This window comes from Symsagittifera roscoffensis, chromosome 9 (assembly GCF_963678635.1).
Source record: "Symsagittifera roscoffensis chromosome 9, txSymRosc1.1, whole genome shotgun sequence".
Classification (NCBI taxonomy): domain Eukaryota; kingdom Metazoa; phylum Xenacoelomorpha; order Acoela; family Convolutidae; genus Symsagittifera; species Symsagittifera roscoffensis.
This window is the reverse complement of record NC_087070.1, coordinates 29,855,765-29,872,409: the sequence shown is the minus strand read 5'-3', so window position 1 is coordinate 29,872,409 and position 16,645 is coordinate 29,855,765. Positions and strand designations below refer to the sequence as shown.

Genomic DNA, 16,645 nt, shown 5'->3' with positions numbered 1-16,645 from the left:
CTAGAACACATACCGCTGGAATTATCTCGGGCTTCACAAAAATTTTTCAGAATTTGTTCTTCTTCTCCATTATTAATTTAACAAACAAAGTATTTGAATCAATCTCTACTCGACCATACCCACTCAAAATATTATCAATGATTTTTGAAAACTCAGCAGCATTGTCCCCATTCAAAATTCGAATAAAACATTCAATGGTTACATTAGTAATTAAATCAGTTTTAGTTTGAATGGATCGAGTCTGTGATGCAAAACAGATCTGAGGCAATCGTTTTCGCAAAGAAAATCCGGCGGTGTCAAAGGTTGTTAGTCGAATTGTAGTTAACAGCCACTTTCATTTTATCCATCAGTGGTCCTGATAGATGATATTTGCTGCACCCCAAAATCAAACATTTAAAGGAGGAAAGGAGGCAAGGCACTGTAAAAGATTTTAAGGTTATCTTGTTAACTGCTTCAGTGTATTCTTTTGTAACTTCGATAAGAACGTGGTAATGTGGCTGACTATTGGCAGGATATTGGTAACAAAATTCGTTTTGATTTGAATGGACTGCAAATGCAAAGTTCGTATTAGAAAGAATGTCAGAGACGTCGGGTTCATTGTTCAGAAAAATTTTTTAAAGTTTTTCCGAAATTGTTTAAAGTATTCCGGCGGTTGTTCATAGATTGCTTCAACCATTCTGATAATTAATGAATGAAACTGGTTTTTTTTTCAATTTATTCAAGCCACTCGACATTTTGTGTTGGAATAATCTTCTTCATCATCGTCTCCGTTTTCACTGTTACAGTCTTTTTCGGAGTAAACCGATCGTTTTGATTTGTATCGTCGTTTTTGAGGTTTATCGTTTCCTGTTGTGGAAATTGAAATCTTTTCACCAGTTGGTGCTTTGATAATTTTTTAGTTTTGATTAATTATTTGCTAAACAATCAAATTCTTTCGTCGTCAAAATAACTGCTTGATACATTTTAGACACCTCTTTGTCAGTTTTCTTATACAATTTTAGTGTAATATAGGTACCTGTTTTTTCAAATGTTTTATTCCAACTCTGACTTTACGTTTTTCTCCTGAAGAAATATCACGAAAGTCATAAAAAAAGTTAGTATCACTTTCAAGCGTGTACATAGTTGGATAGCGGTAATTTTATTCAACCGTATCAGTCAAGAGACAATTTAAGAATGATTTACCCAGCCGGTGAATAGCTTAACTCGGGAGATTTCTTTTACGGTATTCCGGAAGCTTCATTGGGGACTTTTGATTTGTTTGCAGTTTGAAATTTTTGAGTTTGAGTTATACATGTCAAATCTGTCTGGCAAATTCCCGTTTTAGCTCATAAATCTCAACGTTTTTACCCTGGCGGCACGCATGATATCTCTCTGAAGTGTAAAACTTCTGTCATTTTCTGCTTAGGGTATCATAAAAAGGCGCCATGCTGTTTCTTTGAAGTATAGCTTTTCAAAGCGTTCACATTTCTACTTTAATTGCAGAAGCCCTGAAAACATATTAAAATTTTACAGAACCAGATTTATGGTAATTGGCTAAACTTGAGACCACCAGCAATAAACAAAACTAAAAGTGGTAGGTCAAACTAAATCTACTCACTATTTTTATTCAATCTCTCAAAATCAAACAAAACAAAACTTTCAACGATGGCAATTTCACTGCAAGTCATTTCAATTAGTTCTCTTGAAAGAGCTATATTATACCAAACTTATACCAGAGATTCTATCGTAGTGGTTCAACAGGAACGGAAAAAGCGTCATCGAAAAGCAAGTCCTTTGAACGATCTTGATCCAGGAAGCAGAGAATTCGATGAATGGGTCACTAAAAACCATATGATGTCACACAATTTTTTGCTAGATCAAATTGGTATCCTCAGACAAGGCAGAAAACAGGTCTACGAGAGTTGTTGTGTGACTGAATCGTATCCTGCGCTGAAGCGCACAGATACTAAAGACCCTACTTGCCTTGATCGTTCACCGAGAAAAATACTCTTTAACTACGATTGCCAATCGATCCCCTTCTACGAAAATCAGGAAGGATCCATTAGAGATTTAGCAGAGCGAGAAACCTACTGGAACTTTAAGTCGATTGAATCACCAGATTCAACAGAAAAAGAAGATGAGGACTAGCAGACGCCCAAAACCCCAATAAAACCGATATTTTTTCAACCACTCAACAACAGCAGCAGCCCACTTCTTCTGCTTCTTCTTCCAGCAGTCAAAGTCCCACTGCGCCAAACTTAGTAGCTGAGACACCGCCTATCAATGCTTGCTTTGCGTCGAAAAAACGCAAACTGCAATTGAGAGATCTCTGAAAATTCAAAAAAACATTGTTTCCTAAGAGAGTGCACCAGTTTGGGGGTTTATTATTTAACTTGATAAGTTTATTATTGTGTTATTTTTATTTAAATTTGTTATAGTTTATTATTGTTATTATTGATAAGTTTATTTTTGTTATTTAACTTGATAAATTATTGTGGCTGAATCTTTGTTAATGTTTTGTTTCTGATTTTTTCTAATTTAAACTTTGCTCTGTAATTTTTTTCACTAATCTTTGAAAGAAAAAAACTAAACAAAAAGAAACAAATTTAAAAAAAAATTTTTTTTTGAAAAAAAAATTTAAGAACTTCAAAAATTTGTGTAAAAACAAATACTGGTATCAAAAATTGTCCTCTGGTTCCGACCAGTAGTAGGTGATCAACTTAGCTTATGAAAATTTGCCTGTATCTGCAACACTTAACATATTATTTCTGTTCAAAACCGAAACCAGAAAAAGTATGCAAATTTTCGTTTTTGTTTTTTTTTGTCAAAAAATGTCATAAATTGATTTCTTGAACTGCAACTTTGTCTCATACTGTTGCATTAATGGTATTACGGCTGATGAAACTCGCAGTGCCTTGATACAAAGCTTTTTGAAATGTAATTTTTGAGATAATCGAAATTCGTTAAAATTCATCGTTGGCTAAGTGTCGTTCACTATGACGGCGTGCTCAAAAATGGATGAAACCAATTTTTTTAGACTCAGCGGGGTCAAAAACAAGGCGTAGCCGCCGTTTTCGAGTCTAGGCAGCCACGTTTCAAAAGATATTCGGTGGTTTTTGAAAGGACTGCATATCCACTGAGCCAATGGTCCTCAACACCCTGCAGTGGAAACCATCTAAAAGTAAAAGCTGAAACACTGCAAAAGACCCAACAGATACCTGAATCAGTGAACATATACGCCGAATGAATTTAATAAAAACAAAAAAATCAAAAAAGTATAAATTGACCTGTTTGGTTTTTTCGATTTGCAGAAGTTTGACTTGAAAAAATCCCATTATTTAATTTTAAAAAAATTTTTGATAAGGAGCTTTATCATTTCTTTGACGTTCATCAATAGCTGGAAAACAAGAACACCAGTTTTCATTTTTTGCTTGAGCGATTCATCAAAACTAACAAATTTATCAACTACAACAACATAACAAAATTTGCAAATTAATCAAAAATTTTGATTTCAGATTCGACCCTTTTTTCAAATTCTTAAACAAAAACCGTCTATCAATTAGAGTAATGCCTTTTATTGATCACCTTGGAGTTGCTCTCTTCCATTCCTAGTCTGAGTCGTTTTTACAGCTCAATTGATGATTAACTACGTTCGGTGTAAGGCTTTCATTTCACTCTGCTGGTCTTAGGTCTACTTGGGTGAGGTCTTTTTGAGTTGAGTGCCGATGAATTGTTTGAAGCTACAAAACTTGTTTAGGAACTTTGTGGTTAATTCAGAAAATTTGGTTGATTTATGAGACTATTTTATAGGTTTATAAAATGAGCTGAAGTTGTTTTCTTTAATGTATCTGTATGCAATTTGGGCGTACCAAATTATTAATCTAAGCTCCAGCTTAAGAAACCACTCCTAGTTTGGCAATTAATCAAATGATAGAAAAAGTTTGAAAATCTATACAGATTTAATCGCAGTCGTAAAACAAACGGAAAATCACTTGAAATCTTTTGACTTGTAAACCAGTATCTGTTTTATTTGAACCTAGCTTTCCGAAACATCAAAATTCTCAACAACCAACCTCGCAATGTCTGCAAAAGTTGTACCCTGTAATCTCTGCCAAAAAAACTGAGCGACCGGCGAAGCCTCAAAAAACATCTAATGGCTGTTCACAAGATTGATCCTGTCAAAACCGACTACATCTGTGGTCACTGTGAACTAGAGGATAAGTCACTTCGTGTCATTTGGGCACATGTGGTGGAGCGTCACAAAACAATCGATGAAACGGAAGAAAGAAGAATTTGTCTCTACGACATGAATGTGTTCCAAAATGATCGCGCATATGCTGCGCACATGCGAAACGAACACGGTCTGCCAGCATGGGATGTGAGCCGAGAAATCCTCACTTCTATACAGCCTGAGACAGCTTTTGATGGAGCAGTCAGGACATACAAAATAGTGCCGATGGAAACGGAAGTGGACCTACTAGCGCTATTCGTGACTAAGAGAGACAATATCGAAGAAATGATACTTCAAAATACTATGTATGAGCCTCAGAAAGCTCAATTGTCGGCAGAAGTAACTCTTGAAAAAGAAAAAGCGGATAGCACAGAAGAAGTAATAACCATCTCGCCAATTCCAAAATGCTTGCTCTAGACGTTCAAGGATGGACCCAGGACCAATTCTATGATTGCGTAGACCAAATATTGTCTACTGTCTCAGGATTCATAAGATTGTCCTAAAAATGGTGAAGTCTGCGCCGATCAGGGGTTCATCGTACTTGCCACTACCAGCCGATCTTCTGAAACTCAAACGCTTCTTGTTGAATATTCGCATTTATGAAGACGATAGATGCTTTGAGTACTGCTTCGTTGCTGAGTATCATCGGCAGAACAATATCCCGCTTACTCTTTGTACGATGCGGAGTAAAGAGGAGGAGAAAGCAAGCTCCTATGAATATCGCAGAAACTCAAGAGCGCACGAGCCAACTGGTGATTTTGTGTACCCAATGGGACTACCGGCTATTGCACGCTTCGAATGAAGTGCAAGTAAATCTCTTCAGGTTAGTTGCAGTTTTAATCATTACTTTTTTTATTTGATGTTAAGCTGTATCTAAGCACATCAGAGCAAATCGTTGGCTGCACATTCGTTGAAGAATTAATATTATGATGACATTGAAAATTAGTATAAAATTATCATTCAAAATTTTTCTCTAGGTACAATGAAAAGACTCTTCTACCCTCGAGAGTGTCAAAATATCAGTTTTAGTGTAGATTTGCTGCTTCTAAACGATATGGGCACGCATCACTACGTCGTGATAAAAGACCTGAACAAGCTAGTGAGCAAAATGCAAAAAAGTAAACTGAAATCGAGAAACATGCTGTGCCGAAACTGCTTCCACCGGTGTTCAGGTGTTCATCAGAGGAACGACTTGAGAGCCACCAGTTAATCTGCATGGGAACGAACCAGCAATCGTTACCATGTCAAATGTTGACTAGAGCAGCGTAGGCTTCAAAAACATTGGTGCTCGAAGCTATAGCCCACTAGCGGTTTACTTTGATTTGAAGTCTGTGCTGTAAAAGGTGGAGACAGTGAGAAAAAATACTACCTGCTCGAGCACAACCGTGATTGAAAAATATAAACTCAGCAGTTTTTGCCTTGTAGTTGTGGAAGCTGGAAACCCAAAACCGGCGTTTTTTCACTTCCTTGAGGAGTGGACGCGATGACTAAACTCGTTCTTATGCTGGAAGTATTGGCGCGTGACTTTCATAATAAAAAACGACGATACCCGAACTACCTCGGAAGCACCACTATTCTTGAAGACAATGAGAAATGCTGGATTTGTGAAGAGGAATTCTCCGAAATTAATGCGAAAGTTTTGGACCATAATCATTTCGATGGATCATTCCTCGGATGGGCTCAAAACAGATGCAACTTCCTGAGACGTACCATACAATTCACCCCTGTGTTTGCCCACAATCTCCAGAATTATGATTTACACCATGTACTGAAGAGTCTGCAAGATACCAATGCCAGAAACACCTTTTCGGTCATTCCACTCAATGACGAAAAATTTATTTCACTTACAATGAGAGTAGTGTGGATTAGATCGTACACTAACGAAAAAGGAAATGTCCATAATGTCTACAAAGAAATCCGTTTTGTGGACAGTTGTAAATTTATGAACAACTCACTAGATGAGCTAGCTCGGAATCTACCCGTGGAAAATTTCATATATCTCAATAACCACTTTGCTACCCGACCGGAAGAAGATGAAGCCTTGATTCGACATAAAGGTTACTTCCCTTACTCGTATGTTGACAGCCATGCAAGATACACAGAAGATGGACTACCTGCCTGCGACAAGTGGATCAACACGCTTCAAGAAGATGTTATTAGTGTCAGTGAAAAAGAATACCAACATACGTGGTTAGTGTACACTCGTTTCGGTTGTCAGACTTTGGGCAAATACAGCGATTTGTATCTAACGACTGATACCTTGATTCTTACATGCGTTTTTGAAGAGATTAGACGAGTGTGTTATGAAACATATAAGCTAGATTGTGCTCAGTATTTCACGGTTAGCAACCTCTCAAGGGATGCATTTATGCGAACATGCAAAGCTGACCTCCATGTACTCACTGATAGGGAGCACTTGCATATGGCAGAAAACCTGATCAGGGGGGGCTTTGCTAGTGTGTTTGAAAAAATAATTGTTTCCGCCAACAATAAATTTGTGAAAAATTACGACCCTAAACAGCCTAACACTTTCCTCTTCATGATAGACGCGAACAATTTATATGGCGGGATTATGGAGAAATTTCCTCTTCCACTTAAGTAATTTGAGTTTAATGACCAAATAACTATAGCCGAAATTCTCAACACGAGCAGAGAATCCGAAATTGGATACATTTTGGACGTCGATCTTTTATACCCCGATCATTTGGACGATTCACATTCGGATTTCCCACTCGTCCCAACAAAAGAAATTGTGTCGAAAATGTGGCTCAGTGAGCTTCAATTGGACATGTTGAAACAAATGAACCTTTCGGATAAAGTGGGCACTACTCCAAAGCTCATACAAAACTTCTTTCCAAAGAAAAACTATACTATACACTACCTAACACTTCAGCTCTATGTCAAACTTGGTTTGAAAATTGAAAAAGTAAATCAAGTACTGCAGTTTAGACAAGAAAAATTTATTGCACAATATGTTCAGTTGAACACTGAGCTCCGAAAAAAATCTACTACCAAGATTTTTTCAAGCAAATTATAAAAAGTGCGTTTGGAAAATTGGAAAATTCTGCGAATCAAAAAGGAATCGACTTATTGTAGATATTGTTCGCAATGCCGAAGAACTGCAAAATTTATCAGGCAAAAAAAGATTTAGCATTGTAAAAATTATTGACCAACACTTGGTATCTGTAACCTCAAAACCCGTGAACATTAAATGGGATAAGCCCACAATTGTTGGGGCAACGATACTAGATTTGGCAAAATTTTATATGTTCCAGTTCCATTACAACATAATCAAGAAAAATTTTGACGCAACTCTTTATATTCGGACACTGTATGAAATCCGCAGCAAAGATCTCTACAATGAAATTGAGAAAAACCATGAACTGCGAAATCACTTTGACTTTTCAAATCTACCAGCCACCCACCCCCTCTACACCAACAAGAATTTTCGCGTTACCCTCAAATTCAACGACGAGTTTGCTGGGGAGGTCATACAGGAGTACGTCGGATTAAAGCCACAAACTATACAGTATTATTTCTTCCAGTAAGTTTCTTTTTTTCTTTTAGTTTGCAATTACCATTAAAGAAAAGGGCAAGAAAAACAAATCATAAGATCTTGTAGTGAGGGGTGGGGGAGGATGAAGGGAGGTATTTATGTGGAAAAGGGAAAAAAAACTGTTAAAAATTTGAAGTAATCGATTGTATTTTCTTTTTTAAGCTCTGATAAGAAACGCGCAAAAAGAATTTCAAAATATACAAGAAGGGAGCTAAGCCATAATAAATACAAAGAATCTTTGACTTACTGTTCGCTGGTCCGGTCAGAAATTGTGCGGATAAATTCCTGTAATCACAATTTACAAACCTTGATAACGAACAAAATTTCCCTGAGCGCATTTGAGCATTTGACAATAAGCACTATATACATTCAGACAGAGTAACTACTAGTCCTTTCGGACATAATCGTTTCCGTGAGGATTTGTTCATATTTTCATCATACCATGGATTGGGACGAACACGACGTAGACGTGGTCCCCACTCCCACCGATAAGGGAAGGGAGAGTTTGGCTGAAGCTATAGAAGCGCAGGGGGGATATAACGTGGATCTTTTTACACCGCCAGATATGGGGTTCACCCAACCCACATACACTGTTCAAGAGCTGGAACAGGATTTGGTAGATTTCGACCAGCTAAGTGGGCAAAATGAGTCAGAACCAGCAGCGTACAACTGCGCCTATTTGGACATCGAAGCTCGAGAAGAAAACGGACGGGAAGATACTAGACCACCTAAACGGCGGTGCTTGAATCGACGTGCTATTATATTAGACAATTCTGACTAACTAAGTTCTGATTATAAATGTAAATGATTAGCTTTTTAGTACTTTTCATTCAGGAAATAAAGCTTTTAAAAAATTTTTTTTCGACCGAAAAGTGAAATAATCAAATCTAATCGTGAGGTGGAGAGGTATTCAAAACAACAAAATAAACTTACCAATATCACAGCATTTTATTTAATTCCACACGTGGCAATAAAGATTACAAAATAATCCACAACATAACGCGCGCAGTAAAGTTTGAACCGTCAAAGTCAAAGGGAAAACATGCACCAACCAAAACTTAATTTCCTTCCCGTTTCCATAAAGTGGCTGGAAAATTACAAATTTTAACTCCGCTTGAAACATGCGTGCCCGAAAAAATAGGGGCTTTAACCTCTTTGGGGGTAAAAAGTGGTAAGTACAACGACATCAAAAAAGGGGGGTTAAAAGTGGTCATTTTCCTAGCCACTTTTACTATACTACTTTTGTGCCCACTGCTTGGCAGTTTTGAAAGTGTTTCTATTGGCCAGGAAGATGCAGGCTATTCTCATGGGCGAAGGACCAAATGGGCGAAAGGCTGATGAGCAAAAGACCCAAAAAAAGCTGAAAGTCAAAAAATAAAATGAATCAATTGCCATTTGAATGATACGGAACTAAATGAAGCAAAAAATTGCTTCTGTTAAAAGGAAACCCTCGAAATATAAATTTTGTTCTGATTCGCGGCCGGTCAGTGAAGATTTGAAAACTCTGCATATTTCCACCGTTTTTATATTCGGCAAATATTAATATTAAATCACAGGAAATATTTACTTTCTTCGAGAATTTCATACTTTCTTTCCAAATTTTGGAATTCTGAAATCTGAGTGGCTGATGTTTATTTCGGCCCATTCGGTCCTTCGCCAATGAAGGATTTCAACCAGAAAGATATTATGCCATGATATGACAATTTATGTTCTTTCCTAGACAATTTTTGTGGAATTTTGAAATGAATGAAACGTATCTGACATCAAAAGTTTTGGAAACTTCTGCTAATGCCGTGAAATTACAGAACTTTCCGGGAGTTTTTGGCAGTGATTGTTCTTGCGATCACTTTTTAGAGCGCAATGATTAGGAACCAGTATTCTATGCATGATGAGCAAAAAATTAAACGGAATAGTTATCATTCAACGAAATTTCTGAGCGTTTCTTCAATGAACGTTTCTACGCCATAAAGTTGAAGATAGGTGATAAAAGCAAGAAAATGATGCCAATTTTTAAAATACACATCCGTTGGTGCATATTTTGCAGTGTTGTTATCTGCTGATTCCGGCCATTTTCTCTGCTGATTTTCTCTAGGGGGGGATTTTCAAAAAAATCTAAGATTTTAGTGTCGACCATTTTTTTAGGTCGCTCAAATTGTTTTTATCAACTCTCTCAAATCAATACAAAGACTCAATCACAGAAATCAACAAAATTTTATGTGCCGCAGGCAAATTTTTGAAGAAAAAAAAGGTTAAAAAAGGCGTTTTTAGGCTAAAAAACAAGCTAAAAAAAGCGTTTTTAGGCTAAAAAAAACAAGCTAAAAAAAGCGTTTTTAGGCTAAAAAAACAAGCTAAAAAAGCGTTTTTTAGGCGCGCTCCCTTCTCAAAATTAGTCTATTTCGGCGTCTATTTTCAGTAAGCCAAACACGTATATCTCAAAGTACAAAACGGGGACCCTTTATGTCGGCAGGGGGTCGAATTCCTGAGATGGGGAAGGAGCCGTGCACTTCCCGGCCCCCTAAATTCGCTGGTGATTCCGACTGTAGGGAACTCACGACACATTCATCGGCCGTCTGCGGGGTCCACCATCGACCCGGGTGCGTTACTGATGGAAAAACAAACAACTTCTAATGGCTGTATTATTCAAAAACAGCGCATATCGTATGAATTTATAAAGTAATGAAAAAATTCAATAGTAAAATCAAAAAGAAGTTTTATAAAGTTGTGGTAAAATATAATAAAATGCAATGTCAGCATGCAGTCTAGCGACTATTTTGCCTTGAAAATCTTTCGGTTGAAAGTTGGCTGAATATTTCTATAGTTGAAAGTCATTTTCTCGCCATCAATTCCGTCCAGGTCTCTTAATTTCCCCATAAATTCAGCCGAGATATCCAGGGGTTTCTCATACAACACGTGCATCACCGATTCTGTAAATGGGGGAGTTGTAAGAGATCCTTTATACGCGTAGTATTCCCCTTTGCCTATGGGGAAAATGGCGTGCATATCAACCGCTGGTATCATAACTGGTTCGACAGCTGGAGCTGTAATTTTGGTCAAGTTGGTTCCAAGAGTATCTTCAATCACTGGCTTCGCTTTCTCATCAGTTGCCGGTTGCTCATTGAGCAAAATTCCGAGTGCTACAAATCCATCTTCAGGCATTTTTTTCTGGCCTGCTTTCGCTTTGAACACAAAATGCATCTCGCCGTCGAACCTTTTCCCGCTTAAAAGGTGATCGGATCCATGGCCCTTACATGTCCCCCAATGGGCGTGGAACGAAGATAGTTGAAATACGCCTTCTATCGCACCCCCCGATAATTCCCAGCTCACGCCTTCGGGAGGAGAGGCTACAAAAGTGTGGCCGTTATTCACAAATGTCCATTCGCTATCCTTGGATCCTTCAATTAAGTCTAACTTGAGCGGACCCCCTTTCTTTTTCTTGGCTTCCTGGATCTTGATGTCAATGGGTGATTGTCTTTCGCCCTGAACTGATATGGGGAATTTTGCAGGCCAGTCAAATTGTGTTCGGTGGTTCCATGACTTGTCGAGCTCTGTCATCCTTAGTTTTTCGGTAAACGTCTAAGCAGAGTTGCAACATGGCATAAGTGGTTTAACTCTCAATCCCCTCCTCAACCCTATTATATCTTTATATGACTCTTTTACAGTTCGTACTTGACTGTTTCTTTCGAGCAGCAAAATCAGTGAACTCTTTCAAAAACCGGCAAAAGTCATTGATGCAAGAATTTCAAAATTTTTGACCAATAAAATGAAAAAAGGGCAAATGGCTCTTTTTCATTTTCCCCCCACCTCACGCCAGTTTCAACTTATTAGTGTAACGAGTGGTTTTACGAACCTGAGTATGAATACCAAATATGTTTGTCGTGGCCTTATTAGTCTGTATGTATATTTTCATAACAATCGGACAATGTGGTCAACAAATTTACATGTAAAGATTTGCAGGTGGGGGGGGGGGGGGGGGGGGGTGAGTTTAAAGAGCCGGGAAAATGAGCATTCATGAAACTGAAATTTTGACTCTTTTACAGTTTCCCATCCCTTGGTGAAAATACAACACTATTACAACACTATTAAAATTGTTCAATATCATGGATGTTTCACATATATGTTGATGCGGTGTAGCCTAGTCGATCAAGGGAGGTTATCTTGCAAGATCTTGCAAGAATCTTGCAAGATTCTTTTAAAGACCATGCATCTCTTTACAACATCTTGCAAACTAAAGAGAGCTAAATGACTCTATTGATCAAAAGTTTGACATAAGTAATGTAAAATTAAATTTTAACCACTAGAACTGCAAAGCTAGATGATATTTTGCAAAAAATAAACCGAAAAAAAAGTTGTTGGAAACCTAATTAGAAACGCATAATCATAACCTCAACCTGAAACTTCTTACATTGCGAAAGCGAAAGAATGAGCATAAATGAAAATTTTTAAAACTCGGTCAAGCGGTTATTGTTTTATCTCAAATTAAACTCAGAGTTCGTTGTGACCATAGTCGAATTGAATCTCCATAGTGTTTTTCTGGCGCTCAGAATCATTTTTCATGAACTCTTTTCATAGTAGGTTATCTTGCATGATATTGCAAGAATCTCGCAAGATCTTTCAAGATCTTGTAAGATAACTCCCATTTGCAAGAGTCTTTTAAGATATTGCTAGATAACTTTCCTAATCGTTAAATGTTATGTTATTGTTCCAACTTTCGAAGAAACTAAGGAATATGTATGCCCGGGGTGATTTTTTTATTATTAGGAACGCATTTTTTAAAAATTGACTGCGTCTTGAGATTGTCAAGCGAGTATGACTGCACTTGACTAAAGAGCGGCTTTGCTGCTGCCATAATACTTTGATAGTTTGTTTCATTACGCAAATTATTTATGCGTAGCGAGTTATCCGCACTCAATTGTTTCAAATTGCAATGAAACAAGCTATTTGGTCCTATTAATTCTATAAACGACTCAATCCTTAGCAGTTTGATATTATCCGCCTAATATTTGTAGTTTGCCAATAAGTCATATACCAAAAAGGATTCGAAGCCAATTAATGGCCGTCGGATTTTCATGGCTTTGCCCTGATAGGAGCAGTCTTCTTGTTCGACCACCTGCGAATTTTGTGGAGGTTTTGGAGAAGATTCTTAGCAAAATGTCGCCTAACGCGAATTGTGTGCTGCGACTTGCCGTTTGATCTTCGGACCCTTGCAAATGGGTAGAGTTTTCTATTCGGCTGTGTTTTACTATTTTTTCTTTTTTTTCTTTTTGCTTTCAACAAAAAAAAACAGGTGCCAAAAAGTCATTAAATGTTTGTAGTTCACGTAGTTCATTGGACTTGGTTGAGTGACATATCATATTGAAACCCTCTCAATCATGATTAGAACCACATTTAAAATTCCCAAAACTTTTTTCTAGTGCCGAGAAAAACCGGTTGGACATTTTTGATTTTTTGTGTATTTTCGAGTAAAGCGATAGAATAACGTTAGCTATTTATGAAAATTACTTTTTAGGCTAAAATTTAATTTTAATTTGAAAAAAAAAACATTATATGGGTTGCCTTTATGACGCTTCTCTAGCTAAATAAATTTTTCGAATATATTTATAATTTTTTACTGCAAAAAACTGAATTTTTTTTTAATTTATTTTTTTTCAAAACAAAAATTATAGTCGTTTATGCCTAGTTCACGAAGTTTTTTCGGGCTTTTATAGCTGTATCATCACACGACGTGCAAGAAAAGTCACTAACTTGAAAAAAATTTCTGAGAATATGGTCGGAACATTTAGCACTACTTTCGCAGCAACAGGCTATCATTGTTTTGTATTGTTGCATTACCATCCAATCAACAAGCTTATGTCAGCACCGTTTCATGAAACCATTTGAAAACTAGTTTTTTTGTCTTTTTGTACTATTTCGCGAACATTATTTTTTTGTCTTCTTGTACTATTTCGCGAACATTGTTATTGTTACTATTTTTTGGATTCTTCTACAGCTCTTCCAATCATTTGTAATTTTATGTTCATCTATTCTAAATTTTTGTTCCCGTTTTTCGACTGTCTGAAAGTTGGCACTTTGGGTTCAATGATCGTTTACAAACAAAGTTAGTTTCCATCTGAAATCTCCAAAAATCAATAATAACAGTTAAAAGTTGCGAATGTGAAAATATCTTAATAGTTTTGAAAAATTAAAGATATCTACGATATATATGTTCAATGTACTTTATCATCAACAAGTTTAGAAAAAATAAATCAGACACTATAAAAGACGGTTTCACAAAAACAAGATTGTGCCATGATACGCTTTTTTTTATGGGTAAAATGCTGAACCCGATATGAACATACACACGTAAATCAAAAAATTAGCATAAGCATCCTTTTTATGGTCTAACGAGGGTTCCTACAAAATATAAAGTTAATAAAGAAGAATAAATATGTTAGAGATGGAACAAATTGCCCGCAAGCTAATTTAGCTCTTTTTTCTCTCCCCACCCCTCACCTGCAAGTTTTTTACCTGCAAAAATTACTGTTCCCACCAACCGATTGTTATGAAAATTGACATGCTAACTAAATAGACCAAGACAAATATATTTTGTCTTCATAAAAAACCTTGTAAGAACCCTCATTACACCATAAAACTGATGCTGATGTGAGGTGGAGGGGGAGGATAATTTGTTGCTTTATTCATTGCAAGCAAAATATGCACATATAGCTTTGCAGGTCGACTGAAAAATAACAAGAGCCAAAAAATTACCTAAATCACACTGAAGTTCAAATACTGAAGGAATAGAAAAGACGGTTCTTTCCCTTTTCCCCGCCTCGTTCAAAGTTTCAGGTTTCTTTATTTTAGCAGCTGCTGTGCGTGAAGTCAGTATGTGTGAAGTCACTATGTAAAGTCACATATGTAGGGCTTGAGAAACAGTTTAATCACTATGATTACTGGGTTCATCATGCAACACTTTATTACATTACGAAAACGTTCAATAAAAATTCACAACAAAAATTAAAATGATTGGGAGGTGGGGTGGGGCTTGGGGTATTAGAAAAGAACCAAAAAAGGCCCAAAATGGAAAGATTGTCGTCAAAATTAGTAGTGAACGAAAGTCACACAGACACAGACTGGTTTCCTGTCATCAGCGGAGTCCCTCAAAGGTCGGTACTAGAGCCAATAATGTTTGTACTGTACATCAACTTCATGGGAGACGGAGTCACCTCCAATATGTTTTTTATACTGATGATGCAAACGTTTACAAGCCGATTACAACCGCCAAAGAAAGAGACGAACTGTAGACTGATCTGAATCGACTTTCAATGTCGTCCAAAGGAAGTTTAATGAAATTTAGTCTCTCGAAATGCCACAAACTAATATTATCAGTAAGAAGAAGACGACAGAAAGAAATTATAAACTGAAGGGCAAAAATGTTTTGAGCAATGTAGGAAACGAGAAAAACCTGGGGGTCATCATTGAGTCAAGCTTACTCATTCAAGAACATATTGCAAAGGAGACAAAGTTAGCTAATAGTGTGGTTACCGGAGGAAACCATGGCGAATTTCTACAAAACAAAACGTATATCAATCAATCCTGGAACCCTTTCCTGATAAAAGAAAAAGTAGCGATTGAAAATATTCACCGAAAGGCAACCAGATTAACCTCACGCTTATGCAAATGAGCTTACTTTGAAAGATTGAAAACGTTGACGCTTCCTACCCAGAATTACAGAAGAAAATATGGACGTATGATAGAAGTGTAAACAACTGTGGCTACGATATAACAGCAACTGAAAGAAACTTTACAAAAAACGATAGAATTTCTCCTAAAAATCCGTTCAAATTGATAACAAGAAAGTCACGAACTTGTTTACGGAGTAGCTTCTTCACTATAGCAGCCATAAACGACTGAAACTGACTACCAGCGTCTGTAATTTTTAGCATTCACATCAACTTGCTCCAATTGATGCTGGATAAACATTGGAAAATTGACAAGTATGATACATTCTTTGTTGAATGACGAAACGGGCCTCCGAAGAAGGAGCAGATTGACAGAGGCTGAGAAGCCTATAGATCAGAAAAAACTGTATACCTGTATGTATACTTGAAACTTGAATACCTGTAAACATGTAGTTCAGAAAAAAAACAATTGGAAAAAAATTAAATAAAAAAGAAAAAAAAATACTTGATTTTGTAGGAAAGAGCTCATTTTCTTGTTCAAATAATTTTCTTTAACGATAACAAATTATATCTTGAAATAATTTCAAATAAAATAAAAGAGTTAAAGAACTTTTTCCCATAAAAAAAGCCCAGCTTTAACAGCAGCGACTTTTAAAAAAGTTTTATTAGAAGAATCTAACAACTTCTTGCAAATTTCGGCTCTTTTTCCTTTTCCCCCCACCTCACACAAACCTGAATTTTATAGTCTAACGAGTAGTTTTACAAGGTTCATTATGAAGACCAAATATGTTTGTTATGGCCTAATCAGTCTGCCTGTCAATTTTCATGGCAATCGGACAAAGTGAACAGTAATTTCAAATTGAAAATTTTGCAGGTGGGGGGGGGAAGGAAAAAGAGCCCAAATTTCATATCAAAGAAAAAATTTTAGACAATTTATCCAGAACCCTACAAAAACAACATACGAGCTGCAAACCTTGTTGTCAAGTGGTTGTAAAATATGGCATTACGCTTAATATAACTGTAAGACATGTTCATTTTGCCTCTTTTTCCATTTTCTACTACCTTTCAATTTTTTAATTTGCAATACTTCTCATTATTATTAGATGCCTGCTTTTAAAATGTAGAGTATTAGAATTAAATCTGTACACATGTTTGTTTCTTTCTTGTGCTAAGTTTATCTAGCATTATGAAGGTGTTAACACTGTGGAGCAGATTTTACAA

The 16,645-nt window shown here is 36.6% G+C and overlaps 1 protein-coding gene across 1 annotated transcript; it reads right to left on the bottom strand.

The window, feature by feature from the left end:
- Positions 1–10,532: 10,532 nt before the first annotated feature.
- LOC134854809 (carbonic anhydrase 2-like) lies at positions 10,533–11,318 on the bottom strand. The gene has a single exon (XM_063871164.1). The coding sequence runs from the start codon at positions 11,316–11,318 to the stop codon at positions 10,533–10,535; it is 786 nt and encodes a 261-aa protein (XP_063727234.1).
- Between the last annotated feature and the right edge of the window lie 5,327 nt (positions 11,319–16,645).